Here is a 23,044-nt window from a genome sequence, read left to right as displayed (position 1 = left end):
GTTTTTAAATGTTCAATTGTAAATTTTTCTTCTTCATTAATATACACTTAATTAAATTAGTAATATTATTTAATTTTCAAAGCAGTTGTGGACTCCCTAAGAAGACTTTGCGGACCACTTGGGGTCCGTGGATCACAGGTTAAGGATCACTGATGTAGTGAAAAGTAACTGAATGAACTGTCACTAATTGGCAAATATCAGCAATTTGGTAGACTGCAGGTAAGCAGATCTAATCAAGATATTAATCGTAGAAAAAAGAACTGTGAGAAATCAGAATGAGCGTATATGTCATGTAGAGGGGCGTGGCTTGGACGCCGATCGGGATGGCGGCGTGAGCTCGCAGCTCCGCGCGGAATCCCGCTAATTCTCCTGCTTTTCGGGACCCTAGGCGACCCGGAGACGACGCTCCTGCCCTCTGAAGTGTAGGGGGACAGCTGGGCGTAATCGGAGAGTCGCTGGGGGACTGCTGGCCCCGAGGAGATCGAGAGAGGAGGCGGCCGAGGTGTAGCCCAGGGTGTCAAGAAAATGGCGGCGAGGAGGTCGGACGGTCCCGAACTTCAGCCCTGAGCCCGGTTGTCGCCAAGTAGCAAGGGACCCCGCACCCGGCTGCCCGACGCACTAGGATTGGCGGGGCGATGCCCTGAGACCAGGGGACGCTGACCCGATTCACCCAGAAGATCGGGGGCCCTCGTCGGCCACCGCCCTAAGACTCATACTTCCCCCCACAGGCCAAGGGGGTGACGGAACGGAGCTCGTCCGCCTGGCCATTGTTCCTGTGAACGTCGTCGGGGACATAGCACTGCCCGGTGCCCGGTGGCCGGCACGGACCCACGGGCGTACTCGCAGAACGGGTGACCGGACTTGTGACGCAGCGCCCTGACATGGCGGCTATCGGAGGGCCGACGCCCGGGAGCCGCGAGGGGGACTCGGCGACATCGACTCGGCTGAGTGAGAGTCCCTCCACGGAGCTTGACCAGGAACAGCGGCTGAACCGGCGTTTGGATGCCATCCTTGAGGCGATCACCTCCACCAAGGAGGCATTGCACAATGACATTGCCCAAGTGGCCACGGGCCTGGGGCTGCTACGCGCGGATCACGCGAAGCTGGCGGATCGGGTTAAGGATCATGACCAACTGTTGCTGGACCTGAAGCCATCGGTGGTGACAGCGGAGCACAGGATCACGGACATTTTGGCCCGACTGGGCACACTGGAGCGGAGGGCGGAGGATGCCGAAGGCCGCAATAGGCGGAACAACGTGCGGGTCGTAGGCCTGCCGGAACGGATTGAGGGGGAGGATGCGGTGGCCTACATGGAGAACTGGTTTCGCACTGTGGTGGCGCCGGAGGGGCTTACTCCATTTTTCACTCTGGAGCGAGCTCACCGGGTGCCCGCTCGCCCGCCGGGGCTTGGCCGCCCCCCCGACCGATGGTGGTGCGGCTCCTCCACTACAAGGACCGAGATCTCCTCATCCAGCGGGCCAGGATGACGGGCCCTTATGAGGTGGAGAACAGCAAGGTAACGATCTTCCCGGACTATACGCAGGCGGTCCAGAAGGACAGGGCATCGTTCCTTGCTGTGAAGAAGGAGCTCAGGGAGGAAGGCATCCAGTACTCCTTGCTCTACCCGGCCAAGCTGCGGATTATCATGGATGGCACCACGCACTTTTTCCAGACTCCGGACGAAGTTTGGCAATGGCTTGAGTCGTACAGAGCGGGGACGGACAGATCACACCAAAGTCGGCGAGACCAACCCAAGCAGCCCCGGGTGCGGCAGTCACAACGCATCAGATCCCGCAACAGGCGCCAGCGGGAGAAACGGGAGGCCCAAATGGCGGCGGAGAAGAGGGATGCACTCGCAGCGACGGCGGCCATTACAGGGTCGCAACAGAACAGTGAACGGGCCGAAACGGACTCGGGAGGGGAAGGCAGCCGAACAGGAGAGGAACTTTCGGAGGCGGAGAGCCAGAAAGGGCCGATAGTAACCCCACAGACTTCGGAGGTTATTTTTTGCGGCTGAGAGAGAACTGGGACTAGATCGGGACTTCATGGTAGGGTGTTATCCTGTTGCTGGGGGGCGGGTTGCCGGGAGGGGGAGCTGTATGTTTTGGAGGGGATGAAGTGCGGGACGCGGGCTCCGCTAGCTGGGGTCGGCGGCGACTCACCCCCCTTAGGCCCTTAAGGTCGACTGTGGTGGAGACCACAGGTAAGTGTGTGAGGAGTTGGATCAAGGTTTGGATGGGGGCGGCCATTGGGTTCGTGTGCTCTGTCCTGGGGAGTGGGGTTTGGGGAATGTTTCGGTTTCGGGACCGTTTGGGGGGGGGCAACTGCATTGGGGGGGCCATGGACCGTTGTTATTTGATTCGGACTGTACGGAGTTGGAATGGGGACATTACCTAACTTGAAATGCCTAACGTGGAATGTCCGGGGGCTGCGGACTATGGTGAAACGTCACAAAGTACATGCATACCTAGTACGCAGGGGGGTTCAGATTGCCATGCTCCAGGAGACTCATCTCACCAAAAAAGAGTGCGCTGCCTTGCAGAAAAGATGGCGGGGCCAGGTCTTTGGCACCACTTATTCAGCGTATGCCAGGGGGGTCTTGATCTGGGTGAGGGCGGGGGTACCCTTCCAGGTGCTGAATCAGGCAATAGATCCGGATGGCAGGTTTGTGGCGGTGGAGGGGAGGTTATATGGACGGGATGTGGTTTTCTGTTGTGTTTATGCACCGAACACTGACCAAGGCCGATACTTTGATGGCCTCTCGGGGTCCTTGGCCTCTTTCCTGGCGGGTCCGATAGTGCTAGGGGGGGACTTCAACTCGATTACTGATGTTGCTCTGGATAGGTCCCATCCCCCCCTAGTAGACTCTCCTGTGCGCAGGCTGGCCGCGCACAGGAAGGACTGGCAAGAACGATGGGGGTTGCTGGATGTCTGGCGGGAGAGGCACAGGGGAACCAGGGATTATTCCTTTTATTCCGCTCTCCATGATCTACATGTCAGGATCGATTCGGTGCTTTGCGGGGGATCCCTAGCCCCGTTGATTACCCATGCGGAGTACCTGGCTAGGACTATATCCGATCATAACCCCCTATTGGTGCATATTCAGTGGCAGAGGGAGCGCTCAGTAATACCAACATGGCGGCTTCGGCCGGAGACGCTGGAGGATTCTGTGTTTGACGAGGCGGTCCGGCAAGGCATTGATAGTTATTTCGGTGTGAATGAAGGCACGGCTGCGAGTAGATCTACTGAATGGGATGCAATGAAAGTGGTGGTGAGAGGGGTGTGTTTGGGCAGGTTCTCGAATGCTCGTACGACTGTGCTGAATGACCTAATGAAAGCGGAGGAAGCTTTGAGGGACTTGGAGCGCCGCAGGCCAACTAGGCCAGGTCTACAGGCCCAGTTGTTGGAGGCGAAGGAAGTGGTAGCCGCGGAGACGGAACGTTTGAGATGTTACGACTATAGGCAGTACATTATCAGGGCACACGCAGAAAGGGACAAGGTGGGCACCCTCTTGGCCAGACTAGCTAACCCGGAACTTAGGGGCTGCCCGATCCTCAGCATCAATAATGCGCAGGGAGAGATGGTGTACTCCCAGGCAACTATATTGGACCGCTTCAGGGGATATTATGAGGAACTGTACCGGAGTCAGCTGGGGGTGGGGGTTCAGGACATCGCGGAGTACCTGGGGGAGAGGCCGCTTCCGGTCCTGGACGAGGAGGACGCGAAGGACCTGGGTAGCCCGATCACGCTTACGGAAATTCGGGTGGCCATTAAACATATGGCCCGTAACAAGACGCCCGGGGTGGACGGACTGCCAATCGAGTTCTATCAACACTATGCGGACATTCTGGCGCCCAGGCTGCTGGTGGTGTATACGGAAGCCTTCGAGAAGGGGGCATTGCCTGGCTCCATGCGGGAGGCCTTGATAGTACCGCTCCTCAAGCCTGGCCGGGATGCCGCGGACGTGAGGTCTTATCGCCCGCTGTCCATGCTGACGGTGGACTATAAGATCCTGAGTCGCATCCTAGCCAGCAGACTGGCCCCGCATATGACGGGCCTGGTGCACAGGGACCGGGCCGGGTTTATACCCACGAGGAGCACGGCGATGAATATCCGCCGCCTGGTGGGAATAATGGATGCCATCTTGGATAGGGAGGGAGTGCCGGCGGTTCTGTCTGTGGACATCGAAAAGGCCTTCGATAGCTTGGAATGGCCTTTCCTGGATGGAGTGCTGGAGAGGTTTGGCATGGGCGACGGGTTTCGAAGGTGGACGAGGGTCTTATATACCTCGGCGACGGCGAGGGTACGATTGGGCGGCATGGTGTCCGCGGCGTACCCGGTGGGCAGGGGAACACAACAGGGATGCTCTCTCTCCCCTCTGTTGTTTGCCCTGGCGATGGAACCCTTGGCGGTCCATGCGAGGTCAGGCGACCGATACGCGGGGATAGTGAGTGATGGGCAATGGCATTATATATCGCTCTATGCGGATGACTTGCTCCTGTACCTAGCTGACACCTCGGGGGCGTTGGTTGGAGCGATGGATCTGTTGTCCGAGTTCGGCCGGCTGTCGGGCCTTAAGGTCAATTGGGCGAAGACTTGCGTGTTCCCGCTGAGAGCGGGATCGCCAGCCCCTAGCAGCGATTTGGGTGTGGTATGGGAACCCTCTTGCATCACCTACTTGGGTGTCCGCATTTATCACTCGGCTGCTGACCTTTTGGAGGGTAACATTGGCCGCTGTGTCCGGGCGCTGCGGGGCAGCTTGTCTTTCTGGTCAACCCTCCCGCTGACAGTCCTAGGCAGGATAGCACTGTTGAAAATGGTGGCGCTCCCCCGCTTCCTCTATTATTTCCGAACGCTGCCTGTCTGGATTCCCCAGGGGGTGTTTAGGGAACTGCGGTCAATGATAATTGGCTTTCTATGGGGGCATGGCCGCCGCAGAATAGCCCTGAGCACGCTACTTCGCCCCAAGCTGGAAGGGGGCATGGCCGTGCCCGACCTGGAGCTGTATTATCTGGCGGCGCAGTTGCAGGTCCTTACGCAGAACGTAGCCAGGGTGTTCCGGGGACCGGAGGAGGACCGGGATCGGGGGATACAGCGCCACGTGCTGTCATACATCGTAATGCAGCAGCGGCTCGAGCTACGGGCCCTCACCATGGAAGAGCGGACGCTCCGGCTGTGCTGGCAGAGGAGCCTTCGGAGAGCGAGGGCATCGCGGCCTTATGCCCCGGAGATACCGATCGGGATGTTGACGGCATTGCCGCACGGAGGAGATTGGTCCCCGTTGTTGGATTGGGAGGAGGCGGGGTTGCAGGTGGTGGGCGACTTGTACATAGATGGGGCTCTGGCGCCGTTCGAAGTGCTCCGGGACCAGTTCGGACTGCCTGAGGGGGGCTTTCTCCTACATGCAGCAGTTGTGGCTGCCGTACAAAAGCACTGGAGAGAGGGGCTCTCGGAACCCGCGACGACTATGGCGTGCCAATATGTGGTAATGGCAGCTGGTACATTCAAAGCTGTGACGTGCCTACATAATAGGATGCTGAACGAAGGGCTGGAACCACTCCACGGACTCAAAGCTAAATGGGAGGCGAGCGTTGGCCGGCCCATACCGGATACGGCATGGGGCCATATCCTGCGACGCACGTGGAAGGGCACTAGGAACGCGCGCTTTCAGCAGGTCCACTTCTATGTGCTCCATAGGGCCTATTTAACTCCTGAGAAACTACAGCGGTACTTTCGGGTGCCGGATGCCTGTTGCCCCCGGTGTTCGTCCCTAGGGGCGGACATGGACCATTTGTTTTGGGGGTGCCCGCAACTGGGGACCTATTGGGCGGAGGTAGGGGAACTCCTGAATGAAGTGACTGACAGGGAGGTAGAATTTGACATGGCAGCGTGCCTATTGCTCTGGTTCCCGCACACTAAGCACACCAAGGTGACAAGTAAATTCATAGACCTGGGTCTGATATTGGCACAGAGGGAAATATCGTGGCACTGGAAGTCCAGGGGAGGTCCCTCACTGCGTAGATGGAAGAATGAGTTGCTGCGGTGGTCTGACTGCGAGAGTGTGCTCCGGATGAAGCAAGCAGTAAAGTTGGGGAATGAGAAGGTACTGGATGCGGCGCGAGCATGGGAGTTAGTGGTACAGGCTTTGCGTGATTCTTTGGTTGAGGATGAGGAAGGTGAGAACTAAGCCGCTGGACGCCGCGGGGCGAACACAGAAGTATGGTACTACGCACTGTAGTGGACCCATCCAATTCGATAGGGCGAAGCACACACCTTAGCAGTTGCCAGGGGGGGGGGGTGTTGGGGGGGTTGGTTATAGGGGGTTTGGGGAGGGCCGGAAGCCATTGGAGGGTTGCTTGTTAGGGCCTTGGACCTACTGGGACGGTGGCACTGAGTGGAGGGCAGACTGATTGGGAGGAACGGCCAGGTGCGCAGGCCCATATAGTTTAGGGCAGGCCCTGTAAGGGCGATATCGTTGATTACCACGGAGATGGCTGATGGGACTGTTGTTGTGGGTGGGGGGGTAAAAGCAGATACACAAAACGACCTTCCGCCAGGGTCCCAATGGGACGTGCACTGTGATGTGTTCCTTTTGAGCGATGTGATATGCCGCCCGGCCTCCGGGATGCGGGCTGAATGGCTGTGTACAACTGTGAACTATCATTGGACGGGGGGAGCCCACAAGTGCACTGGCTGTTTAATTGTATCCTGTGGTTTGTAACTCTGCAAGAAAAATATATTTACAAAAAAAAAAAAAAGCGTATATGTCATGTAGAGTACATTGTTGATCTTTGGAAAGGGAACAGATAACTAAGGGGCTTATTTTGAGTGTGGCGGACTTTGACAGCTGCACTCGCGGTGGCGTAGCAGTGGTGGTCCATCTTCTGCCGGATTATGACTTTCAAAGTCGTCCCGGCGGTGGACTGCTGCCTGTGTCACAGAACCGTTGTTCCCTTGCGTAACGGAGGCCTAATGTAACATGCTGAGCAGGATTGGCGCAGTCCAGCTGACCGTATGACCTTATTACGACTTTGTCGACCGTCATGAAAAGGCTGGCGGTGGAGGAATGCAGCTATAGGGATGCATTCTGGGGGGCACAACATGAGCCCGCCTTCCTGCTTGCACCCAGCATTCCACACACAGCATGGACTTCACTGAAACATTTTTGACGTTCCCATTACAGCTAGTGTTTTTCTGGCACCACCATGGGAAAGACAAAAAGGACCATCTGCCTGCACAAGTTGAACTCTTAATCAGGTTGGCGGTCCTTGCACAGATGTGGGGTGCAGCCGTGCCAGTGGAGAGCCGAACAACTGCGCCAAACCCGTAATATGGCCCTAAGATGGAGAAATACAACATAGGAAATAGAGTAATTCCTTAAAGTATCAGAGAGCCACTTTAGAGTGAGTCAAGTTGCTAACTAAAATTTGGAGGTCTGTTAGTTCATTGAAAACAGTTGTTTTTCCTGCTTGAGTAATTCTCATCTAGATTGACACACAAAAGAGAAGGGGATGCTCAATGATCTTATGTTTCCTGTTAAGACCAAGAACCTTTCCTGCAGGCGGCGACTGTGTTTTTTGCTTAGTCCAGCACGATGCTAATTTTTGATGCTTTTTATTCTCCTTATAAGTTCTGGGATCCTTTTGGTATGGATGTTTCGGGATTACCCGCCAAGGACCTGTAGACCTCAGATTTTGAAAAAGATTGTATTAGATACTGCATCCTTTTGTATGTTTTCTGGCAAGCCAAGCTTTCTTTAATTACTCCTTCTATTTCTGTATTTCAAATAGCTGTGCTCTCTTTCCAGGGCTACAATTTTCATAGTCAAGATGTTCATATTTCTTCAATTGCTTACCTTAGACATCCTCTACTCTACTTATTTTTCACACAACCTCTTCAATTAAAAAAAAAAAATTCACATCCTTCCTTAGGACCAACGTTTCAGATTAAAGTAAGCCCGCTATGTTCGTGTTAGTGCTTTCTTTCAACTTGTGTGATAAGCTCAAGTTTGCAGGGTCGGATCCAAGTTGCTACTAGAGTCTGATCCACTAGTTGGATAGTTTGGGATTGGAGATTCTGATTCGGTTCTCTTATGCCCAAACTTTTATACTTTTCTCTTTTTTTTCTTTGTAATCTTTATTCTTCAGAACAGCTATGTTCCGTCAAGGGTTGCACCCTAGTAAAGTGTACATGCAGGTTAATCAAAAACATTGGCATACTGTGGTATTTGAACACAGCAGATTTTACAAAAAATCTTACTATGCTTGATGAATACTAGATTTGATAATAGTAAGCAAGTATTCTTCTCAATTATGATCCACTAAGTAAGGTACCAGTGCATCAGGGTACATCTCAGTGTCCTTTGGTGGAGGAGGCATAGCTTGTGGTAGAGCTCAAAACTGGTCGAGGAGAGGGCAAGTTTGTGCAAAGTGTATTGTGATAGATGGTTCATTACTCGAGGCCATAGACCAACTTGATAATTTTGATATGTGGAGCCGAGGCAGCAATAGGCTAGAACATTAGGTCAGAGGGTCATTACTGCACATGTTCACAAAACCACTCCTCTATAGCTGGTGGGTAGGCATTGCTTCCCTTCTTACGTAGAGCCCTGTGACTGTACAACGTTTGGAACAGCAGTTGCAATAGTTTGACAGCAAGCGGATGCAAGATAGAATGCTATATCTAGATTAGGCAGTAGGTGAGAGCCATAATGTGTCACAGAGCGAATGAAGGAGGTTTCCTGCCTGCACATATTGGAGAGCTGAACTAGATTAGGCAATCCTGAATGGGCCCATGTGCATCAGAACATTTATGTCCAGCATGCAGGCAGGCGCCATTTTGTTACTGCTGCATCTCATCGCTCCTCTTGCATTTCCCTCTTAGGGCATAGAAAATAAGGGTTTGGGCCACCCTCCTGTTGGGTGTCCAGCTGGAACCTGTGTGGGTTTTTTTGTAGAAGTTACGTGCCTGTGGTACTCCTGATGATCAGCAGTTTGATTGGGTGTTCATGCCATCTGCAGGTGTTCCATTGGTGTGACTGTGGGCTGATTATCTCCTATCGAGGTAGAGCTCCTGAACTAGGCGCTTTCTTTATCGGATACCCTGCTCAAAAACGCAATCTCTTGTAATCAGCTAATATATTAAGACTTTACAAAACTCAATACGCTCCCCCATTAATAGTTTGTTCTAAAGTACATAAATGAACACATTAGGTCAGTAACTCTCTCGACAATATTCACTTCCATAAAACTACTAAGCTATTATACAGATACCAGTAACCTTCCATGACACCCTGAGATAATTTATAAATGATAGTGTCTAAATTCATGAAAACATAATTTCTGCTGTGGGAGTGACAGAGGTGGCGGTCTAGATACTGCACAAGCAGGACCCAGATGCTGGCCTGGAAGGGCTTCTTTACATTGTATCACTCTCTGGCCAGGTGTGGCCAGAGAGCTTAAATAAACAGGCAGAGGTCACTCAAGACTTCCGGCCCATACCTTCAGTCTGTGTAGTCATGTGTTTTTGTGAGCTCTTGCCCCTAGTCCTCATGAGTCCTGTGTAGGTCCATGACAATGGTGACGAGGGTGGGCCTCATTCGCAGCCCAGATCCATCCACCCACGTCCCTTTCCTCTCCTTACGGAAACCCCAAACCAGAAGCAGCTCGAAGCAGGAGGCACCGTGGACCATTGCAGAGGCGCAGATCGGCAACAAGCAAGCAGAAAGCTTCAAACGCCGCCACAGCCAGCAGTGAACCAGCAGAGCGCGCCATCGCTGCAGCAACAAAGATATTGTTCCCCTGTCTGCCTCCTCACCTTGCCCCGCACCCTCACAGCAGCAGACTGGCAAGCCGAAGTCTCCACCAGAAAAGACTTTCACGGCACGTCCCGTAGCATGCCGGACCAACGCGCGCATGCGCAGAATAACCCCTGCCGGTCTCCAGCAACACGGCCAAGCGCTCACACGTTCCAGGCCAGGAAAGTATCATACACTGCAATGCTAGCCTACAGAACTGCACACCCCCCACGAGCACAAAGCTGGGAATAGAAGGCAGCCTCATCCCAGTGCAGACAAGAGAAAGGAAACAAGAGAAAAAAAGAATAAAGGAAGGGAAAAAAACAAGAGGGAGAGCCAGAAATTAAAGACACACCACAGAAGAAGACCATGATTGGCCAAGCGGCACAAGCAGCGCCACAGAATTCACTGCCAGCGCAACAGACAGGGCACCAGCTCGTTCAACCTACCACGCAACACACTCAAATCAATGCACTACCCATTCAGGGGGCTGATAGAACCAGCTACTGTGTCCTCCAGGTGGACCATCTGGATCAGCCGCCTAGATAATTACTTCACAGCAACGCAAGAAACGGACGGCACAGTCAAACGGTCCCTACTGCTGTACTTTGCGGGAGAAGAAATATACACATTTTTTGCTCATCTACCAAACATAGGGCCGCCCAATGATTACAACGTGGCGGTCAGGGACCTGAACACACCCTTCGACCCTCAACTAAACCCCGATTATAAACTATTCAAACTCTGCCAAGCGCGCCAGAGGGAAGGAGAGTGAATGGATGCATTCCACGCAAGACTACGAGCACTGGCCAGCACGTGCACGGCCAATGACCAAAACAAGGAGGTCAGAGCACAAATCATCCAGGGATGAAGAAACAAAAATCTCTGGACCCTCATCCTGCGACAGCCAGGAATCACTCTCAAAGATATTCTCATCATGGCACGGTCGCATGACCTGTCGGACGCCAGAGCGATGGCGATGGACATCATCATCCAACAGTCAGAAAGACCAGCAGCCATCAAGAGAGAACGAACAGACACAGTGTGCACACAGAACAGAGGAGCCCGAGAGCGGTGGCAAAGCAAAAGCGCACAAGGGTCACGCTGCGGGTACTACAGGAAAGAGAAACACCCTCAGGCAGAATGTCAGGTGCAGGCGCGAACATGCTTGAAGTGTGGCAATCTCAGTAATTTCCCCATCGCGTGCAGAGGAGGCCCAAGAAGTAGAGGAGTTTGTGAAAGAAGACCAACGTCAAAAGCAGTCCGGCTTCTGTCTCTTGAAAAACCAGAAAACCCAAAACCCCAATACGGCAGAGGCAATATCTAGAGGACTCATCCACAGACGATGCTACCTCATCTCATTCGCCAGTGATCTTAAGCAGAAGGGACACCCACAGCCCACATGTGCTATCGAAATTGCTGGATCCAAAGTCACTGCGCTGATCGACACTGGAGCGCCTGTGAATGTGATGGGGAGCCAACAGTACAAGCCAACAGTACAAGCGACTGAAACCAAGACCAGGTCACATGTAACAATTTTCACGTATGGCAGCCAAACTCCCTCTACCCCTCAAGGGCAGGATGACAGTGCAGGTGAAGTCAGAAAGCAGCGAGCTTACAACAACTTTCCATGTGGTGAACAGAGAGGCTGACCCCCTAGAGGAAATTCACACAGCCGAGGGCCTTGGCCTCGTCACGTTCACCCACGCAGTTAAAGCTCTGCAGACAGAAGAAGTATTGGAACTCTTCCCGCAGATCTTCAAAGGACTAGGAAGCATGAAAAGACCACCAGTCAGGCTGCACATAGACAAGGCAGTGAAACCAGTTGCATTGCGGCACAGATGCATACCCTTCCACCTGCGCCCACTAGTTGTACAAGAACTCCATGATCTAGAACAAGAAGGAGTGATCGAAACGGTTACTGGTCCGACACCCTGTGTATCCCCGATGGTGATGGCGGAAAAAACCAAAGCAACTCGGGAAGATCAGGTTATGCATAGACATGTGCCTGCCCAACAAGGCAATCAAGCAAAAAAGGCACCAGACATCAACGGTTGACAACATCATAGCCGATCTGAACCGGGCTCGTTGGTTCTCCAAGCTGGACCCCAACGCAGGATATCATCAATTGAAGCTACCCGAAGAGAGCCGGTCCCTCATGACCGTCTCGACCCATATAGGCCTACGCCGCTACAAAAGATTGAACTTTGGGATTTCATTGGCAGCTGAGATATTCCAGAACGCTGTCAGAGATACTCTCAGGACTTCAAGGAGTATTGAATGTCAGTGACAACATTTTAATACACTCGGCGACCATAGGGGAACACCACCGCCATCTTTGGGCTACATGTCAATGCCTTGCCGAGCATGGTGTGACCCTCCACAGAGAAAAATGCTCATTCTTTCAAAAGTTAATTGAATTCTTTGGCTATGTATTCAGCCAAGAGGCAATCCGAGTCGACCTGCGGAAATCTCAGGCCATACAGCAAGCCACTACACCAACCACTGCTTCAGAGACCCGAAGTTTTCTAGGGATGGCCACATACTGCGAGCGGTTCATACCGAACCTAGCCACCCTGGCAGAACCTCTGCAAGCCCAGACAAAGAAGGACACTACCTGGAGAGGGGGCAAGGAAGAAGAAGACGCTTTTCAAAAGATTGAAGCAGTACTGTTAGAGAAGACCACCATGGCATACTTCGACGCTACTCAAATGACCGAGCTGCTGGTAGATGCCAGTCATGTTGAACTTGGGGCGCTCCTGACGCAAGAAACAGAACCAGGTCAATGGGTGCCTCTCGTCTTCGAGAGCAAAGCCCTCACACCAACGGAAGACCCTACTACCAGATCGAAAGGGAGGCGCTAGCAATTAAGTGGGTTTGCAATAATGTTCACCTTTACGTCAGGGGTCACCCTTTCAGGGTTGTAATTGATCACCAGGCACTAGTCCCTTTGTTCAGAGGCACAGCACCACACTCCGCAATGAGAATTGAACGCTGAACGATTCAGTTACAAAACTATCAGATGGAACTGGTCTATCGGCCCGGGGCCAAGAAACCCACAGATTTCCTATCTCGACACCTACCAGATCAAGCAGAAGAAGATCGTGATCATGAGCTCAAAACAGAAGAATATGTCGAAATGATGTCCTAGTGGGCATGCTCCAGAGCCCTCACCATTGACGAGATTAAGACAGAGACAGGCAAGGACCCCTTGCTAATGAGGTTGATGAACTCTCTACAGAGAGGTGGTGGAAAGTAGGATCTGCTTCTAATGGTTACCCCCACTTTTTGCTTGATTTCACACTGTTTTTGACTAGTCTAACTGGGATCCTGCTAATCAGGATACCAGTCTATCTGTTTTCTCCTTAAAATGTAATGCTATGTACTTTGGTACACTCCAGATAGGATACTGTGGTACCCTTATAAGTCCCTAGTATATCGTACCCATGTACCCAAGGCATAGGTACCCCCAGTGGTCTCCCATGGGCTGAAGCATGAATTATGCGACCCATGAGAGGCCATGCAAAATGGAACTACAGGTCTGCCATTGCAGCCTGTGTGAGCAGGTGCTTGCACCACTTACTTTAGATATAGGTTCACTATATCTATGAGCTCACTAGACTTAAAACGTATAAGTCACCCCTATAGCAGGCCTTACCAATCCTGAAGGCAGGGTGCTAGGTTTTACGTGATAGGGTGCCCCTGCACGAGCAGGGCCCCTCTGCAGCCTTCGGAGAACATTCTCTCGGTTGTCTGTGACGCAGCCAGACCTATAGGTAGAGGTGCATCATAACCTCGAAGTAAATGCTATCTGCTGAAACAAAACATGTTGTGTTTGGTATCAAACACCTTGAAATCAAACCTACACACAGGTAACCGATGTGGGAGGTATGATTCCACCCTTCTGAAGCGAGCTTCATGGGTCAGTGGTCTTTCCGGTGCCAGCTTTCTCAACCTGGGCAACACAAAGCGGTTGCTGCCCGCCAGAGACACATTTCTGCCCTCCTGCTGCTGAGCCAAGCTCGAGCAGGGGAAGGCAGGTCAATAGGCATCCTGTCACAGGTAGGTGTGACCACCTCCCAGACAGGATTTGGTGTATTGGGGCTGGGTGGGTGCACTTCCAAGGTGCCTGAAAGTCTGCATCTGGGGCACGCTTGGTGTCCCTGCGCATAGTCCAGCTCAAACCAGTTCTGGAAGCTGCTGGCTCCTCCTCTGGCGCGAAACTGGACAAAGGACATGAGAGTAACCTCCCCTCTGTCCTTAACCTCCCCTAGGAGGGTCCCTGAATCTGTCCAACCCTCTCCCATGGGTACATAAGTCTTACCTGGCTGTAAGACCTTAGATTTGACGTGGACAAGATTCTGAACAAGAAACCACTGACCTTCGACCGGTTGAACACTCTGGACTTTGCTGGACTTTGAATGGGCCCAATTTCGTCTCCCTCTCCGTCCAAAGTCTGTGCCCTTGCACCATACATGCTCTGTGCAGGACCTGTGGAGCATTATGGTCATCTGAAGAATCTCCCTTGGGGTGAAGGACTCACTCCCCTACATTTGCAGGCACCATAACGCAACTGACCGTCTGCTGATCCTAAGCTCCAGCAGTACTGGAGGTGGGTTCCAAAGTTCCTTGAGGTTGAGCTGCCCTTTCACGGAGTTTGAGGCCAGTATCCCTCGTGGGGACCGCATAACCCGAAGCCCTGTGCACCACGTACTTTTGCAAGTGCATATGCTTGTTGGCAATTCCTGAGCTTCTGCATTGGACTCTGTGTAGTCCTGACCCTGAGCAGTATTTCCACCAAAGAACTCCTGCCTCCTCACATCGAGTGCTCTGTGAGCTGGTACTTTGTGATTTTGCTTGAGGTCCCCTCGCGACTCCTGGTCATTCAGTCTGTGGGTCCTCCTGAGGATCATCTTGAATTCTGTTGCACTTTCCTGGTTGCTCCAGATGTGCCCTGACTCTCCATTTCTTGGTGAGTCCCCTGGAACCTTCCTGATCTACACTGTAACCTGCTTGACCGTCCTGCGTGGGTTGCTGTTGCCAAGACTTGTTGGTGCTCCAGCTACACATTGACCCCTCAGCACTCAACATCTTTTGTGGGACAGCTCACATCTGGCTCCTGGTCATCATCGACGTCTCCTGGTCCTCGTGGCTGCAGAGTCAAATATCTCTTCTTCGCACCTGAAGCATCCAACATGTTTGGGCATTCGTCCACTGAGCCCCTGGTCATCCTGAAGTGACCCAGACTCTGTCCCCTCTGCTTTCAGGTTCCTTTTATTATGAATCCACCCTTGGATTCCAACTGACACTTTCTTCCTGCCCAGCAACAGCTCTTCTTTACAAACCTCCATTGAAAACAACAGCGGTTTCCGACACCACTTCAGACCTATGCACCCGGCTCTCCTGGGATAGGTAACTCGGGTACTTGAAGTGCACCAAGAAGGGTCCCTAAACTTTAAAAGTGTAACTGCGACTTCCCAATAGAATTGTATGGCGCCCGCGGTCGTGTTAGTACACTGCACCCGTCCTCGTGGGGTCCCTGTTTTCTCACCTTGGGTGGTTCCTTGGGGTCCCAGCGATCCTACGTGTTCTAGACACTGTCGCGACTCCAGTCGTGGTTCTTATACCACTATTTTCATATATGGTTTGGTCTCCCCCTGGAGCCCACTGTGAATTGTGCTACTTACAACTGTTTCTTTGCTAAAGTAGTGTGTGCTTTGTGTTGTACCCTTGTGTAGAGGATACTAGAGAGTGTTATATCAATAAATGCATCTTTTTATAACTACTGTATGGTTCTCCTTTCTGGTAAAACAAGTTGCTTTACATTCCTTCAAGATTAAGCATGAAGGCTGCTCTCCACATCTACCACTAGGATAGCTTTTTAAAGGTTATCTTTGACCTCATACATCATAAGGGTCGTTTGGACTGGTGCGAGGAGCCTACTTTAATTAGTATACAGCATATACACGGCCAACTTCTCACAAGAGGTTTGTGGTAAGACTTCCTACATGGCGCCAAGGGGTGGAATGGGCCTAACAAAGAATAACTGGGAAAACTCTGGAAGGTGCGGGACGAAATAAGCGCTGCAGCAGATGGCGTAATACTGAGGGGATCCCGGATCGCCATTCCAATAAGCCTCCAAGAAAGAGCCACAACCCTGGCCCATGGAGGACACCAAGGGAAAAAGTGTGGTACCCTGGGCTAGAAGCAGCCGTGGATACCCTCGTGAGAAACTGCAGGCCCTGCCAGCTCACCAGTAACCAAGAATGATAACGGAAAAACCAACAACGTCTCCATCGTCATGAGTGAGTCTTGATTTTGGAAGCTTTCCTGATGGAAGAGTAACTGCTGTGCAGATAGACAGCTATTCAAAGTACCCCATAGTTGAAGTGATTGCGTCTATGTCCTTTGCTCACCTACAGCCAGACTATTTGGGTTACCCCATGAAATCAAGACAGACAACGGACCTCTGTTTCAAGGAGAAGAGTTCAAAAACCTACTTGCTGTACTCGAAGTTCACCATCATCGAATCACCCAGCAAAGGCCGCAGGCCAATGGCGAAGCCGAACGCTTCATGCGGATACTCAACAAGATCCTCCGGATCGCAGTGGCAGAACAATCCGACCCTGAAATTTCACTTCAACGGTTCCTGCGGGAGTACCGCAGCACCCCAGCACCCCGCACTGCACAACGAAGAGGTCACCTTGGTCCCTGATGCTAACCAGACATTGCCGGGACACAATTCTTGTGACCAATAGCTGGGTCCCAGAGCTATATGACCCCGCCAACCTCCAAGCATGACAAGCAGCAACTAATGAGTGGGTCAGCTGGCGAGGAGAGCTAAGCCCCACATCAGTACCCCAAGGGTACTGTCCTAGTCCAGAACCATCGCAGTGGGGGAAAGTTCAGAACCGCGTATGAGCCTGGACCGTGGACCATTACAAAAATCAATGGTACTGCGCTCACAACGCAGCGAGCAGAAGAAACAATCACCAGAAATATATCCTGGTTCAAGAAAATCCAACGGTCTGACACAGACCGAGGTTTTCCCAGACATGTAGAGGGCGGAGAAGCACTGGTTGAGGGCACCACATCACGCCCTGACGAAGAACCAACCGTGGCGGATTTCTCTCAAACTCCGACCGCAGAACTAGACATAAACATTACCAGAAATCCCTCGCCACCTCACAGCCTTGAAGAGAGTCAGGGGTCTCGATAACAATGGTACAATCTGAGACCCAACCCCAGACCCAGTTAAAGGTTCAAAGCCTTTGTATGTTGAACTGTTCCTTTGTTTGAACACTAACTTGGCAAGGGATGTAGTGGTCTAGATACCGCACATGCAGGACTCGGATGCTGGCCCGGAAGGGCTTCAATACATTGTATCACTCTCTGGCCAGGCGTGGCAAGAGAGCTTAAATAAACGGGCGGCGGTCGCTCTCGACTTCCAGCCCATACCTTCATACTGTTTGGTTGTGTGTTTTGTTAGCTCTTGCCCCTAGGCCTCATGAGTCCTGTGTAGGTCCACGACAACATTGAGTGTCGAAATGTAGAAAGATGATCCTAATATCTACTTTGATTCTTTTTGCACAATTGCTCCGCTTTTTCCTGTCCTGTTTAAATTGATATTTTTTTTATACACAATGACGTTGCAGAGGAGACAAACACTAAAGTTTTTCTGTAAAGTGTATAAATGAGGACAAAAGTGACATAAAATGTCACAAAAGTCATACATTTTATGTGAAAATGGTAAGCCGAAAAGTGTTTGCAACCTTCACTAATTTGGCAACATTTACAAAAAATGTTCAACTTCGCACAATGGTAATTTTCAGGTGTCGCTGGGTAAATTGACTTCATGTTAATCCCACAAAGAATAAATATTAAACAAAAGCACTTGATCAGATGATTGCTTTAGTTGGCTATTTTTGGTACATTGAAGTGACAAGTGAAAGCATGTGACACCTAAGAAATGACTAACAAATTAACAGGATAAATGATAACGTAGTGCTGGAGGTGTCTCTGTTAAGAGTAAACTTTATTTAATTTCTCATGCTGTAATCTGTGGACCACCTAAAACATGTAAGGATGGAATAGAACAGTGGTTCTTCACCTTTAGACTTCTGAGGACCCCTCACTTAATCATTACTGGAACCCAGGGACCCCCACTCTCTCAATATTGTAATCCATGGACACCCACTTTGTCATTACTAGAACCCGGGGACCACTGCCTGAAATTTATGATGATTTGAACTACAAAACAATACACCAAAAATACAGAAATGAGTGTTTGTTAAACAAATACACAAATATAAGAAAATAATAAGAAATGTGCAGAAATGCGAGTCATATCTGGGATAAAAGGTCTATGATAAAGTGTTATTTTGCTAATAAGACAGACAGGAAAAATTAACAAAATCGTTATATGGTTTCACCAGGACATTTTCAAGGCGATTCACTCACTTATCACAGTGCGCTTTGCTTCGGACAACGTGACCTACCTCCCCTTGTGGTGCCTGTTCGAAATTTGTAATACCTGCACATCTGGCATGCTAGAATCAGAACAGCAAAGAGGAACAGTGCCAGTGCCAGCGCCAAGAGGCCATACTTCGCAGTGCTGGGGAGCGTCAGGAAGAGGGATACGAACATCCTGCGGTCCACACATAAGTCAGCTGCGCTGAAAGAGAAGAGAGGAGGCTAAAGTCAGTGATTGTCATGTACGATCTCAGGCTGCGCAGTTGTTGGCATAGCCATCGTCCACTAGTCCACCCTCAATGTCACCACCCACGCAGACGACACCTTCAACACCCCGAACACCTGCACTTCCGGATCCACACCGACCCCAACACCACCCTCAGAGGGACACACCTCTACAGACCCCCCGGACCCTGGGCTCAGTTCAGCGACTCCATCGCCAACCTCACCAGCACCACGCACTCGCCTCCACGGACTTCATGCTCCTCGGGGACCTGAACTTCCACCTCGAGAACAACAACGACGCCAACTCCGCCACCCTGATAGACAACCTACCCAACCTGGGCCTCAGACAACTCAACACCACACCCACCCACGCCGCCGGCCATATGCTGGATCCTGTCTTCTCCACAGACTCCCACGTCGCCTTTGACCACACCACTGAACTCCACTGGACCGACCACTGCTGCATCCACTTCACCTTCAAGAAACCAACCACGCACCACCTCACCCAACAGCTGCCTCGCCGCTGGTGGAGCCAAGTCACCGAAGACCAGCTGATCACCTCCCTTGCCAAGAACCTACCCATCGACCCCACCAACTGAGACGCCACAGCCCGAAACCTCAGACAGTGGATCGACAACTCCGCCAACACCCTTGCCCCGCTCAAGAAACCCTCCAACAGCCACGCCAACAAAGGAGCCACCTGGTTCACCGACGAGCTCCAGACCTCTAAATGCGCATGCCGGAAACTGGAGAAGACATGGCTCCACGAAAGCACACCGGAAAACCACGCAGCCCACAAGGACGCCACCTGCAGACACCACCACCTCATCAGATTATCCAAGAGATCCTCCTTCAAAGATCGCTTGGATAACAATGCACACAACAGCAAAGAGCTCTTCAGCATCGTAAAGGAACTCTCCAACCCTAGCGCCAACGACATCCCACCCTCACAAGAACTGTGCGACTTATTAGCCATCTTCTTCCACCGCAAGATTGCTGACATCCACGACAGCTTCAACACCACAACCGCCCCAACTACGCCAGACTCCACCTCCCCTGTGAACACCACCAGCGCCAACCGCCTGGCCTCCTGGTCCAAAGTCAATGACGACGAGACACGCAAGGTCATGAACTCCATTTACTCAGGATCTCTGTCTGACCCGTGCCCACACCATGCATTCAACAAAGCAGACGCAGCCATTGCACCCCAACTGCCGAAGGTCATGAACATCTCCTTTGAAACAGCGACATTCCCAGAAAGCTGGAAGCACGCTGAAATCAACGCCCTCCTCAAGAAGCCCAAAGGGGACCCCAAGGACCTCAAGAACTTCCGGCCCATCTCCCTGCTCCCGTTCCCAGCATAGGTCATCGAGAAAATCGTCAACATGCAACTGGCCCGCCACCTCGAAGACAACAACATCTTGGACCCGTCCCAGTCCGGATTCAGACGAAACCACAGCACTGAGACAGCCCTCATCGCTGCCACAGACGACATCAGGCGCCAACTAGACAATGGCGAAACATCAGCCTTCATCCTCCTGGACCTGTCAGCCGCCTTCGACACAGTCTGCCATCGCACTCTAAAGACACGACTCCTAGAAGCCGGAATCCAAGAGAAGGCTCTTGACTGGATCACCTCCTTCCTCTCTCCGGCAGAACCCAGAACGTCCGCCTCCCACCCTTCCGATCCGAAGCCACCGACATCATCTGCGGCGTCCCCCAGGGCTTATCCCTCAGCCCAACGCTGTTCAATGTCTACATGGCCCCCCTCGCACAAGTGGCCCGCCATCACGACCTCAACATCATCTCCTACGCTGACAACACCCAGCTGATCCTCTCCCTCACCAAGGACCCACACACCGCCTAAACCAACCTCCACGAGGGAATGAAGGCCGTCACCGAATAAGTGAGGAGCAGCTGTCTGAAGCTGAACTCGGACAAGATGGAGGTCCTCAGCCTCGGACCCAACCCCTCAGCCTGGGACGACTCCTGGTGGCCGACCACACTGGTAACAGCACCAACACCCACTGACCATGCACGCAATCTAGGATTCATCCTCGACTCCTCCCTCTCCATGTCTAAGCAGGTCAACGCCGTCTCCTCCTCCTGCTACAACACCCTCTGCATACTCCGCAGGATCTACAAGTGGATCCTGACCGAAACAAGAAGATTGGTGACACAGGCCCCCGTCAGCAGCAGACTGGACTACGGCAACGCACTCTATGCAGGAATCCCAACCAAACACCTACGACGACTACAACGCATCCAAAACACCTCCGCCCGACTGATCGTCAACGTCCCCTGCCACATCACCCCCCACCTGAAAGACCTACACTGGCTCCCCGTTGACAGGAGGATCACCTGCAAGCTCCTCACCCATGCACACAAAGCACTCCACAACGCCGGACCAGACTACCTAAACAGCAGACTCAGCTTCCACACCCCCTCCCGCCAGCTCTGCTCCGCTCCGCCAGTCTTGCCCTCAACGCTGTCCCCCGCATCCAACGAACGACCTCGGTGGCAGATCCTTCTCCTACCTCGCCGCCAAGACCTGGAACACCCTCCCTACCTACATACGGCAGACCTAAGACATCCTAGCCTTCAGAAGACTCCTCAAGACCTGGCTCTTCGAGCAGTAGCAGCACCCCCCTCCTCCCCTCAGTGCCTTGGGACCCTCATGGGTAAGTAGCGCGCTTTATAAGTACTCTGATTGATTGATTGGCTTGGTACTAGTGAAATCTACAAATTATTCTGTGTCTTAAGTTTGAGTATTTTTGAGTGGGGGTAGAAATCAGTCCCCCATTGCCTCTTTTTGCAAGTTTGAAATGTTGGACTAAACATTTCCAAATCCTTAAGACTGGTTGCAATGCCAGTCTCAGTTTCATACAAAGAGTCAGAGTTTCCATGAAAATTGTCTCCATCCCTGTTCATGGACACAAAATAAAGTTCCAAGTTAGAAAATATTTTTTTTTTATTACCCGACTTGTCCTGTTCTTGGCTGCATTATGGTGAGATAAGGTCCTAAACCCCAGACCACGGGCCACTTAAAATTCTCACTGTAAGATTTAGTTTCTCTTTTTGCTGAGCTCATAGGAATCAATCACAAAATGTTCCTCAATAAACACACTGCTACCCATAACACAGTTACAAGAGAGGCTCTACTCGGATCCAATTGAAACTGTTTCTGGTCTCCTCACCAGAATTAACAACTACCCTGTCCATCTGTCCATTGTGACATGTTCTAGTCCTGATGTCTTTAGTGAAACCGACACCAGGACAATGTGGTTGGTCTGCTGCCGCTGTTCACACTGCAAACACTGCTTCACAAGACTGTACATACACATCAAGTGCACAGAAGTAGAGCCCTGCCTTATCCCTAGGCTTTTTATCCGCTGAATCAACATAGCCACAATGCTAATAACACATAGGTGTGTGCTGCAGGGCTGAGGCTGAGGCTGAGACTAGGACCTGCCTCACAATTGCCTTGACAAGAAAATCAAAGCTGACAATCGAGGGAACACTGAACCAGAGCAAGGCAATCATTGAGTCTTGTTTCATACGACTAACGGCAAAATACTGTAGCATCGCTGCACCAAAAACTGTCTTCATAGTTAACACTCTAAGCATGTTTTGAACTAAGCCCTTAGTAAAGTCTGGGTTGATGGGATGTGGAATCATTTGCTAGGTGATTCGACAAAGGATGGGTCTACAGGTGTTCTACGAGCACCCTTAACGTCCTTTCTCAAGCCCTGTATGGACCTTCACTGACGAAGACTGCTTTCAGGACGAGCGCACTATGGAAGGAGCCTTCTAGTTTTCCTGCATCTTCTTGAGGTGCAGTGTCAGGCACTTTCCCCCAAATATTAAAGGATTGGAGTTAAAAGACTGATCTAAGCAGCCCCTAAATACTATTTGTAATAGTACATGTAAAACATCCATTGTAGTGTGTGTGCTGCACAGAACTTAAATATATTTCTAGATTAAGGCCGGTGATTAGAAGGTGCACAGAACTGTTTCGAGCAATAGTTGCTAAAAGGAAACTGTGGTAATTAAAATTCATTGGAGTCAGGTGTATAAAATAGGTTGGATTTATTGAAGCTTAGTTACAGGGTAAGTTCATTAGAAGAAGATAGGTAGATGGAATAAAAGCCCACCAGGAGCGACCTCCCTGTCACTCAGCCTGCCTGCCATCAACTGACACCCTACACTCAAGCCAGGCACCCAAATATTCCATGAGGTCATCAGGCATTCTAACACTCATACCAGCTGAGCAACAGGGAAGACACAGCCAGAGCAAGCAAACACGTAAGTCAATTACAACAGAAACATAGCTAAATACAATCTTTTTTCTAGAGAACATTCAGGGGATCCCGAAGTCCATAGGATTAAGCTGCAAGTTGTTTACTGTGCTTTTTTTGCGATAAGGGCAGCGTTTTCATGCAGATTCTTGGAATACCAGCGATACTCATATTCAGTTCAGTTGTTAATTGCTGGGTGAACTATGCCAGCTAATTTTACTAAAAACTTTGACACAAAAAAAACCCACCTTCG

The 23,044-nt window shown here is 51.4% G+C and overlaps 1 protein-coding gene across 2 annotated transcripts in view; it reads right to left on the bottom strand.

The window, feature by feature from the left end:
• Positions 1-23,044, bottom strand: part of LOC147733251 (synaptotagmin-5-like) — a 417,434-nt gene that overhangs the window by 274,966 nt on the left and 119,424 nt on the right. The window contains exon 2 of one of the 2 annotated variants that reach the window (XM_086957813.1): positions 18,295-18,465. In XM_086957813.1, the coding sequence (XP_086813939.1) occupies positions 18,295-18,442 (148 nt within the window). In that variant the 5' untranslated portion in view covers positions 18,443-18,465. Of the gene's footprint in view, positions 1-18,294; positions 18,471-23,044 lie in introns of both variants that reach the window. The other variant, XM_086957812.1, reaches the window with a different exon arrangement.

The sequence above is a fragment of the Lissotriton vulgaris genome, chromosome 2_1 (assembly GCF_964263255.1).
Source record: "Lissotriton vulgaris chromosome 2_1, aLisVul1.2, whole genome shotgun sequence".
In the NCBI taxonomy this organism is placed as follows: Eukaryota; Metazoa; Chordata; class Amphibia; order Caudata; family Salamandridae; genus Lissotriton; species Lissotriton vulgaris.
The sequence above is the reverse complement of the archived record's forward strand: the minus strand, read 5'-3'. Positions and strand labels throughout refer to the sequence as shown.